Source organism: Rhincodon typus, chromosome 5 (assembly GCF_021869965.1).
Source record: "Rhincodon typus isolate 14 chromosome 5, sRhiTyp1.1, whole genome shotgun sequence".
In the NCBI taxonomy this organism is placed as follows: domain Eukaryota; kingdom Metazoa; phylum Chordata; class Chondrichthyes; order Orectolobiformes; family Rhincodontidae; genus Rhincodon; species Rhincodon typus.
This window is the reverse complement of record NC_063336.1, coordinates 33,391,196-33,402,729: the sequence shown is the minus strand read 5'-3', so window position 1 is coordinate 33,402,729 and position 11,534 is coordinate 33,391,196. Positions and strand designations below refer to the sequence as shown.

General features: G+C 39.4%; 1 protein-coding gene across 3 annotated transcripts in view; it reads left to right on the top strand.

The window, feature by feature from the left end:
* ibtk (inhibitor of Bruton agammaglobulinemia tyrosine kinase) overlaps positions 1-11,534 on the top strand; it is a 131,673-nt gene that overhangs the window by 40,798 nt on the left and 79,341 nt on the right. For all 3 annotated transcript variants that reach the window (XM_048596723.1, XM_048596724.1, XM_020528205.2), the window contains exons 6-9: positions 393-563; positions 1,943-2,060; positions 2,858-3,038; positions 5,012-5,135. In XM_048596723.1, the coding sequence (XP_048452680.1) occupies positions 393-563; positions 1,943-2,060; positions 2,858-3,038; positions 5,012-5,135 (594 nt within the window). The remainder of the gene's footprint in view (positions 1-392; positions 564-1,942; positions 2,061-2,857; positions 3,039-5,011; positions 5,136-11,534) is intronic.

Below are 11,534 nucleotides of genomic sequence, written 5' to 3'. Positions count from 1 at the left end.
CCTGGCCTGCTGTGTTCATCCAGCCCTACATCTTGTTATCTCATTGTTTCACCATTGGTTGCTTTGTGCCCTGCAATAATTTTCCCAAAACCTTCTCTTGCCTCTGCATTTCCCTGTCCTATTTTAGAACCTCTTTTAAAACCCTTCTTTTGATCACCGTCTAATATTGTCATCTTTGTTTTGTAGTTTTGTTCTTACCTGATTCTCAGTGAAGCACATAATGATAGATTTGTACATTTAGAGCTCTGTATAAACAAAGCTGTCATTGAATATTTCTGGTCCATTTTATTCAGCTGCTTAGCAGGACATTGCTAGGCAAGTTGTGTAAACATTTCTAATGAGACTTTTTAATTGTACTGTGCATTTGCTGCATAACTTTACTGTTTTCTAAGGTTCCTCGACTGGTGGAAAATTTAGCAAGCCATCGTTGTTCTCAGGTGGCAGCTGCAAAGGACCATACAATTGTTTTAACAGAAGATGGATCTGTTTATGCTTTTGGACTGAATACTTATTGTCAGCTGGGCATTGTGCCTCCACCAGTCAACAGTAGCATACCAAGACAGGTACCTATGGGAGATTCTTTTAGGGATGCATATCAATGGGCCATTGATGTTCTTAAAAAGGGACAAATTATTTAAACTTGAACTTTTTAGGGTCATTATCAGCAACATTTTCAAAAGAAAGTTAATGTGAAATAACAGAATTTTCAGTGCTAGTCTGTTTATTAGAGAGAGGCTAAACAAAATTATAGGAAAATTTCAAATTCTTATAGAATAAGAACTTCCAACTGTTTAGGTTCAACCGTATTTCATGGGGTGGGTCTTGAATTTTGTAATTTTTATATTTTTACAACTTTCAAAATACTTTTGGGTCCGTACTTTAAAAGAGAGAGACACAGGAGCAGAAGTATGCCATTCAACCCATCGAGTCTGTTCTGCCATTCAATAAGATTGTGGCTGATCTGATAATCCTCAACTCCACTTTCCTGCCTTTTTCTCTACCCTAGATTTCTTTACTGATTAAAAATCTGACTATCTCAGCCTTGAATGTACTTAGCAACCCACCCTAAATAGCCCCTTTTTTTTCACTACCCTTTGAGAGAATAAATTATTCTGGGATTATGCTGTCTGGTCTAGACTCTCCCATAAGGGGTAGCAAACTTACTGAAAGGTCTATGAGGAAAAGCAGGCAAGTAGGACTAATTGGATAGCTTTTTTTATGATTAAAAAGCAAATTAATGCAGATAAAGAAAATCTCTCCAAGTCTCTACATGAATGGAATCGGCACGGAATGTATTTTTTCTGTACTGCAAGGTTCTATGATTGTATTTTATGATTCAGGGAGGAGTCAACAAGGAAATGTGTGACATTTTGTAGCTGTTGAAGTTGAACAATTTTCTGTCACTTCATTAAATGTGAAGGTTCCTCTGGAAATACCTAGTGTTTTACTGCGCTCCACTTAGTTGTCATATTTTAATTGTAAAATCAAATAATCTTAATTTGCATTCCTAATTAGTATATCCAAAGAAGTTATTAATTAAACTTTTTTTTGCAGGATTAAATATTTTTATTTAAAATGTTGCTTTTGAAAGCTATTCTTCAATAATGTGTGTTTTCAAATCTGATCTCAACCTGATGTTTTGTGAAATTTGTAACTTTTTCAAAACTTTTATACATAGTGCAAAATTTTGAGAGTGTGCCTTGTGGAGGGCTTAAAGCCATAGAAACTGCAGTCTTGAATTTATATTCAGCTCAATTGCATATGCTTTTGGCAACATTGTACCACTGTGGTGTTTGAATAAGGGTACGATGTGCGATGACATAAAGGATTTTTATAAAACTATATGGAAACTACTGGTTTGAAATAAATACAAAAGGGAACGTTTTGTGCTTGTAATTGCTTAATATTTGTGAATCTATACATCTCTCAAACATTTGCGAAGGTACAGTCCAAAACCCTTAAAGGAAGAACTGTGATTGGAGTTGCTGTGGGGAGGTTTCACACTGTTCTATGGACAAGGGAAGCGGTGTATACCATGGGTCTGAATGGTGGCCAGCTTGGTAAGATGTAGAAGCTGTTTACATAATGCTTGCAGAGCTAGCTTGGCTAATTCACCATTGCATGTGACTAAAAAATCTGCATAAAGCTGTGACATTATACACTGATTACTGTATTTAACAAAAAGTTCTTTTCTTTTCACTTGGAATTTTAATTCACTTTCTTTAATGTCAAGTACTGCCAGCTTCTTTTATAACTCCAAGTTAAATACAGCATAAACCCATTATATTTGGGTCAGTTTTAGAAGTGAACACTGACATTTCGAATTGAAAATTGTGACATTGTAGTTTTGAATACTGTTGATCTTTGCATCTATATGATACCTTGATTGTTTAATGTATGGTTAAATGAGCTTGAGACTCTTGCAGTTGTTGGAGGAAGGTGATTGTTGTTCTGTTATTCTGAGTAGGATTTTGACCTTTGTCAGATAAGTGAAAAGACACTGTGCTACACTACCATCTTTTATGTTCCTAATCTGTGGCATCTTTATCATATCGTTATTGTTCCAAATTAAGGGAGTATAATTCTCTAGAGACATTTTGGTGATAACATTGTTTTTAGCATACTATGGTAACTTGTGCTGTGCTAAGAAGTATTTTAAAGTGATCTATATTTGTAATCTATCAGTTTAAATTTGATATTTGTAGCTGCTTACAATGCATGGCTGTTGGTCTTGTCTTCCACATTTTTCTTTGCCAATATTTTATTGTTATGCTGATAATTAATTCTGAAACAATGTGATTTACTTCAGTGCCCCAGCTTGCCAATATTTCCCATTTTTTCTGAATTATTTATAAAGGTTACTTAATGGATCCTAATGGGGAACGATGTGTGCTTGCACCTCGTCAAGTATCCGCTTTGCATCATAAGGACATAGTGATCTCTCTTGCAGCAGCAAGTGATGGGGCCACAGTGTGTGTTACGGAAAGAGGAGATGTTTATCTGTTGACAGGCTATCAATGCAAGAAAATTGCTTCCAGGTATTTGTTTTCCTTCATATATTTTTTTAAAGCTGTTGTACTGTAGAGATGTTTCCAAGAGTTGCAATTGAATGTCTGTGGACCTGAATTTATAAGCCCGTGTTTCTGATGGAATCTCAGTTGCTTGTGCACAGAATGAGAAAAATCAATCTGAATTTTTACTATTTTCAGTTCTTGGTGGTACCTGTTGATATTCTGAGTTTACAATATATTATTCAGAGCTACCCACATTTGTTGTTTAGGGCTTGCATTTTATGAATGGGTACTTTAATCTTGTTGATTTCTGGATGAGGAGTTGTCTTAAGAGGATCAATTGAGTAGGTCAGGCCTAAAAGAGTAAAAGCAAATCTTACTGAAACATGGAGGATTCAATGATGGCTTGACAAGGTTGATATTGAGAAGGTAATCAAGAATGTAGCTTTTTCTGCCTTAAAATATTCAAGGACTCTACCTCCACCAATTTTTGAAGAAGAGTTCCAAAGAGAGACAAACCTTCTGAGAAAAGAAATCTTCTTATCTCGGACTTAAATGACTAACCCTATTTTTTAAACAGTGACCCCTACTTCAACATTCTCTTATCAGAAGAGGCAATCTTACCACATGCATCCTGTCAGATCCTGAGCGTTCTTGACATCTTATAATCAAGACACCGCTAACACTTCTCAAATCCAGTGGATATAAGCGTAGCTTGTTTGATCTTTCCTCCTAAGACAAATTGCCCATTCTAGGTATTAGTCCAGTAAACCTTCTCTGAACTCTTTCCAGTGCATTTGGCATCCTTTATTGAATACATACATAGGTACATAGATTCATACAATGCAGAAAAGACACGTCAGCCCATCGAGTCTGCACTGACATAATCACCACTAAACGTGCACTATGCCAATGTCCTGCACTTGTCCCATATCCTTATACAGTTTGAAGTGCTCCTCCAAATATTGTTAAAGATTGTAAGGTTTCTAGCCTCCACTACTTTCCCAGACAGTGCGCTCCAGACTCCTCCACCCACTGAGTGAAGAAGTTTTTTTCCCAAATCCCCTCTGAATCTTCTGCCCCTTACCCTAAAACTATGCTCTCCCTTGATTGACCCCTCAACCAAGGGGAACAGCTGCTCTCTATTCACCCTGTCCATACCCTTCAAGCTTATACACCTCATTTCATGCTTTCCCCCCGCCCCGATCCTTCTCTGCTCTGAAGAAAACAATCCAAGCCTATCTAGTCTCACCTTTTATAGTTCAGTTTCTTATTACTGTGCAACGTTGTGGTGAACCTCCTCTGTACCCCCTCTAGTGCTATTACATCCTTCCTGTAGAGGGTAAGGCAACTAGTTGTACTCCAATATTATTGTACTGGAGTGCAGTACTCTAGACGTGGTCTCAATAATGCCCTATGTATAATTGAATTGTAATCTCCTTACTTTTGTACACAATTCCCCTTGCAATAAATAATATTTTATTAACTTCCTAATTGTATGTTCTATTTGCATGCTAACCTTTACAAGAATCTGGGGACACCCAGATTCTTCTGCATCTAATTATGTTTATTATTATTGTTATGACTCATGAGAAAATTTTTAATAATTTTAGTTTATTTTATTTGAAGAGAAAATAATGAGTGCCCCTTAGGTGTGCAAAATCTCAAGTGGGTTGGAAAATAAATCCAAAATATGACTCCAATCAGCCAGCCTAGAAGTAGTTAAAAACAAGTTACTGAGAAGGAAATTGAAATCCTGACGTTAAAATTTCTACACAACAGGTTATTCCAGACATTTCTTGCTCATTCAGGAGTGCAGGTACAACTCCAACACTATTTAGAATACATCCAGTTGCAAGCCTGGTAGAGTTATGGAAACTGATGCCTTCTAATGTTCTTTGTCATATCTTGGATGTTCTTTTATTGCTAATTATTTTGTTATGTATGACAATTTATCTTTCCAGGAGATGCTGAATTTAATTATTTTCTTGGGTGTGCAGGCAGTTAAACCTGAAGAAAATTCTCGTTACTGGTGGACACCTGGATCATAAAGTTGATCCTCAGGTACTTAACGAAGGAGGAGGTGAAAAAGTTTGCATACTTGCCCTGGATGAATCTGGCACAGTAAGTGAAGACGTGCATGTTCCTATTCCCTCTATCTTAATATCATGATCTCTCATGCGCTAGGGATCAACAGCACAGAGGTTTAATGTGGTATTTGAAGCTGTGTGGTGTGGTGTGGTGTTGCTAAGTGAAGTTAGTTGCCTCCATAAGTATTGGGAAAATTTTGTGTTTTCACTCAGTTAGGTAGCTGTATCGAAAGATGACAGGCTGTTATCCAGAAGTAATGTGTTTCTGTTCTTTCTTTTCAGCTGCAGGAAGTATCTTTTGGTGGGCTAGAAGGAGAGCAGTGGTGGGCAGGCATGTCCTTCAAGGAACAAAATAACCTTGCGCCCCTCATTATTCAGCTTATACCCTTTCTAAAAATAAATCGGTACTAACCTAACAGTTGAGAGGATTTATTTATTGCCCATGTTTTAGAAGATCAATAATGGACATGATAAATGTTTTTCCTTGTGCAGGTGTAACTGATCTGTTGTAAAAGCCAACTGCTATACTAATTCATTTCAGGGAAGAAGGTCGTACCCAGTTGGATCTGTATGTAATGTCTGCAGCAAATGTTCAAAGTTGCAACAATTTCAGCTCAGAGTCTGAGCTGGAGGCTGAACAACAGACGCTGCAACCCATCAGGGAGGGTGTTAATTACTTGGGTTCTTTGTATCTGGAGGCAGTCATGCCTCTGAAGGGGGTGACATCTGATTTGGTCAATGTTCAGGGACGGGAGAGTGTAATTGTGAGTGTGGGAGGTAAAGGAACCCAGAAGGCAGGTGTCTTTCCTTTGCAGTTGTCCAACAGTTTTGAGGTGTTTTCATCTTGTCTGGATGAAATTGTGGGCTGCTGGATTCTAATTCTACCCACATTCCTGTATGGCTCAGAAACCTGGTCTGTAATGCAACAAGCTGTGGAAGATAATAGAGGCCTTTGAAATGTGAATGCTTAAAATTCCACATCCAGACCATAAGATAAACAAGAGGTATTTGAAATTATAAGGGGGAAAGAACTCTAAGATTGAGTTTATGGATGAGCTAATTGACTGTGGCACTGTGTACAGGAAGCTGTTCAGGAAGGGCAACTAAGAAGTAATGTGTGGTAATTGACAAAGACTGAGCGTCCAGATGGATATGTTGCCTGGCCAGTGTCAAGCTTCAGTGCATTTTCAGGATTGGAGAAAATTTGCAGTGTGAGGGGATGGATCCAGCCTTTATGGTCCATGTTGGTACTAACTATGTAGGCAACACAAAGGAGGTTCTACGTAGTTGGGATGAGGAGCTAGGTGCCAAATAAACAACCAGAACCTCAAAGGTGGTAACCTCAGGATTTTTACCCGAGACATATGCAATTTGGCTTAGGGCAAATCAGGTTGGACGGACGAATGTGTGGCTCAAAAACTGGTGTGGGATATGTGGATTTTGGTCTGTGTGACGCTGACGCCAGTACTGAGAAAAGTGGGAACTGTGCTGAGAGGGTGTTCTCAACCTGAATGTGCTGGGGCCATTCTTTGTTGACTGCATGAGTAGGGAAGTACAGAGAATTTTAAATTAATTAGTAAGGGTGAGAAATCAAACTTGGAAAGGGTGGTAAATCAGTAGAGTTAAGACCAAAGAGAATGGTATTAATATGGGAAATGTTAAACAGACCATGGACAGATAGTAGGCATGAATCTGAGTCAACCAACGGAGAAGACTAGAATTTACAAAGAGTAAAATTAAAAGCACTGGACCTGACAGCATGTAGCATTCAAAACAAACCATATCAACTGACAGTGTAAGTAGAAATGAATAAGTATGATCTGGTGGCCATAACAGACATAGCAACAGGATTGCTATTGGTTTTCTGAAGAAGGGTCTAGGCCCGAAACGCCAGCCTTCCTGCTCCTCTGGTGCTGCTTGGCCTGCTGTGTTCATTCAGCTCTACACCTTGTTATCTCAGATTCTCCAGCATCTGCACTTCCTACTATCTCTATAGCAACAGGATTGTATGGATGGTGCCTGAACCTTGAAGGGTTTAAGGTATTTAGCAATAAGAGGAAGCTATGCAAATATAAAGGCCTGGATCTGTTTACTAATTTTGATATTAGCACAAAAAGGGATGATGTAAGTTTTAGGAAATCAAGTTGTTTGGTTAGAAATAATAAAGACAAGTATTCACTTGCTCCTTTTGTTCTCATTGCTCATGGGCAGATACATAGCAAATGCTGATGAATAAATGTGAAGATATCCATTTCAGAATCAAAAACAAGCAAGCAATGTAATATGGCGATAGATTGGGAAAGATGGAGGTGCAATGAGACATAGGTGTCATTGTACATCAGCTGCTGAAGGTAAGCGTGCAGGTGCAGCAGACAGTGAAGAAGGCAAATGGTATTTTGGCCTTTATAGTGAGAGGATTCGAGTACAGGTACAGGTGCAGGGATATTTTGCTGCAATTGTACAGGATTGTACTCTTGGTGTCATCTTACTAACGTGTGCAGTTTTGGTGTCCTTATCTGAGGAAATAAGTTCTTGCTATAGAGGGAGTACAAGGAGGGTTTAGCAAACTGACTCCTGGGATGGTGTGACTGATGTGTGGGCTGGGATTGATCAGTTTGGACTATATTCACTACAGTTGAGAAGAATGAGAATGGGAGAACCTCATATAAACCTATAAAAGTCCGACAGGGTGGCTGTAGGAAGGATGTTTTTGATAACCAGGGGTCACAGTTTAAGACTAGGCCTTTTAGAACAAACGAGGGAATTCTCGACTTAGAGAGTAGTGACCATGAGAAATTCTCTGCCACTGCGAACTGTTGTGGCTAGAACATTGGCTTTCAAGAAGGATGTAGATATAGTTCTTAGGATTGAAGGTATCAAAAGATATGGAGAGAAATTGGGAAAGAGTATGAGTTGGATTATCAGCTGTGATATTGAATGCTGGAACAGGCTCAAAAGGCCTACTCGTGTTCCTGTATTCATGTTTCTGACATTTCTGTTCTAGGCCTGCTGGTTTCAGTAAAGCTTAAAGCAAGCTGAAAGAACAACACCACACTTAATCTGTTTCACAGCCTTCAGGGCTCAATATTGAGTGTAAGAACTTTAGGACATGAACATTGTCTTCCATTTTGATTATCCCTCTCCCTGATTTTCAACCTTCAATAGCAATGATTGATACTTGTTTTGAGCCCAGATCACTCTTTTACTGACACTAGCATTGGCTTTGATTTTTGCTATTAACATCGTCGCCATTGTTTCAGTTGTTCCTTTTCCCACTCTGTTAACACGCAAATACCATCAATTTTCAGCACTCTTCAGTTCTGAAGAAGACTCATGGGATTTGAAACATTGACTCTCTTTCTCTCTCTACATATGCTGCTTGACCTGCTGAGTTTCTTCAGCACTCTTTATTTTGTTACATATTGAAGTGATATACATGTTCCTAACAGTAGCCACGTGGTTGGATAAAACGTTTAAGGAAGAAATAATGAGAGCTTGTCGGAAAGGCATGATGACAATTCTAGGAAATCTTAATCTGCATATAAACTGGAAAAGTCAGATAGGCAAAGGTTGCCTAGATGAACAGGTCCTAGAACAAAACACATTGTTGGAAAAACTCAGCAGGTCTAGCAGCATCTGTGAAGAGAACGCAGAGTTAATGTTTCAGGCCCAATGACTAGTAACCCTTCTGAAGAATGTTAACTCTGCTTTCTCTCGACCGATGCTGCTAGACCTGCTGAGTTTTCCAGCAATTTCTGTTTATATTGCTTCTGATTTCCAGCATCTGCAGTTCTTCAATTTTATTTTGAAGAGTTCCTGGAGTGTTTTTGGGATAGTTTCTCAGAACAGTACTTCTCAGTACACCACAGACTGGACTGTAATCTAATATTGTTGTAATGAGGTGGTATTAATGTTCTTATGTAAAATTTAGTATGAATAAATTTTTCATCCACTTTGAGGGAGAGAGAAGCAAGTCTGAAACTATTTTTGTAAATTTAAATTAGGGAAATTGAGGGCCTGAACACAGCTGGCATAAAGGGCAGGACTTCGACACCTTAATGTTAAGGTCCTAGGGAGTGTTGCTGAACAAAGAGACCTTGGAGTGCAGGTTTATAGTTCCTTGAAATTGGAGTCGCAGGTAGATAGGATAGTGAAGAAGGCGTTTGGTATGCCTGCCTTTTGTTGGACAGTGCATTGAGTTATAGGAGTTGGGAGGTCATGTTGCAGCTGTACAGGACATTGGTTCAGCCACTATTGGAATACTGCGTGCATTTCTGGTCACCCTGCTATAGAAAGGATGTTGTGAAATTTGGAAGGGTTCAGAAAAGATTTACAAGGATGTTGCCAGGGTTGGAGGGTTTGAGCTATAGGGAGAGGCTGAATAGGCTGGAGCTGTTTTCTCTGGAGCATTGAAGCTGAGGGTGACTTTTTTTTTATAGAGGTTTATAAAATCATAAGGGACGTGGATAGGATGAATAGCTAAGGTCTTTTGTTTGGAGTGGGGGAGTCCAAAACTAGAGGGTGTAGGTTTAAGGTGAGAGTGGAAATACATGAAAAGGACTTGAGGCAACATTTTGATGCAGAGGGTGGTGCGTGTGTGGAATGAGCTGTCAGAGGAAGTGGTGGAGGCTGGAACAATTACAGCATTTAAAAAGGAATCTGGATGGGTATATGAATAGGAAGGATTTAGAGGGATATGGGTCAAATGCTGGCAAATGGGACCAGATTTATCTAGGATAGCTGGTCGACATGGACGAGTTGGACTCGGGGGTCTGTTTCTGTGCTGTACATCTCTGCGACTCTGACTATGAATCGGCAAATTGGCTAAATTTCAGAGCTGAGGTGAGTGACAGCCCTTTGATGTTAAGGCTGTACTTGAATGAATGAGACATCGAGAAGCCTGCAAAACTAACCAATGGGAATTGGGGAAGTCTCTGGTTGGAGTCAGATCTACCACAAAGGAAAATGGTTGTTATTGTTGGAGGTCAGTCATCTCAGCTCTAGAACCCCTCTGCAGGAGTTCCTCAGGGTAGTGTTATCAGCTACCTCCTAAACCATCTTGGCTGACTTATCAATGACCTTCCCTCCATCACAATGTCTGAAGTAGGGATGTTCACCAATGATTGCACCACTCGTGATTCCTCGAATACTGAAACAGTCTATGTCTAAATGCAGCAAGATTTAGGCAATATGCAGGTTTATCCTGACAAATGGAAAGTGTGTTTGTGCCACATCAGTGCCAGGCAATGACTATACAAGAGAGAATCTGACCATCGCCCCTTGACATTCAGTGATATTACCCTTACTCTACCATGATCAACATCCTGAGGGTTACCATTAACCACAAACCTATCTGGACTCACCATTTAAATACTATGGCTGCAAGAGCAAGTCAGGCTCAGAATCCTACAGTGATTAACTTACCTTCTGACTCCAAAAGCCAGTACACCATCTATAAGACACAGGACAAGAATGTGATGGAATACTCCTTTCTTGCCTGGATAATTGCAGCTCCAACAACGTTTGAAAATCTTGACACCGTCTTTGACAAAGCCTGTTTGATTGGCATTACAACCAGAAATACTCATGTCCTCCTGCACTGAAGCTCAACAGCAGCAGTTTGTGCCATTTACAAGATACACTGCAGAAATTCATGAAGGCTTCTTAGATGGCACCTTCCAAACGCACGATTATTGACATCTAGAAGGACAAGGGAACACTGCCACTTGCAGTCTTCCCTGTAAGCCATTCACCATTCCTTCAGTGTTGCTGTGTGAAAGTACTGAACCTCCCTCCCTAACATCATTTTGGGTATACCAACACCAAGTAGACTGCAGTGGTTAAAGAAGGCAGCAGATCACCACCACCTCCCAGGCAACTAGGGATTGGCAATAAATGCTGGCCCAGCCAGTGATGCCCTGATCCCATCAAAGAATTATATAGACTAATAGGTTAGAGGCTAGATCAATAAAAATGTAGTGACAGAAATTTTGGCAGATATTTCAGAGTACACAGTAAGTAGATTCCAACACTTGCAAAAAATGCCAAAGAATAGACCCGCCATCTGTGGTTAACTAGAAATGTTAAAGGTAGTTGCAAGCTAAAAAAAACAAATATGTAATTGTGCAAAGAATTGCATGTCAGGAGATTGGACAGAATATTTGACAAAAAGATTTAAATGTGTTATGAGTGTATAAGGAGGCTACAAAGCTATAGATAGGATAAGTCAGTGGGCAAAGATGTGGCAAAACAGTATTATGTTCTAAAATGGTCCATTTTAGCAGGAAGAATAAACCAGTATATTATCTTACTGGTGAGAGATTGTCAAGCCAGGGGTTACAGGTGGACCAGGGTGTCCTCGTGCATGAATTGCAAGATTGTATGCAAGAAGTAAAAGCCAAAAATGGGCGACAACAAGGTGCAGGGCTGGATG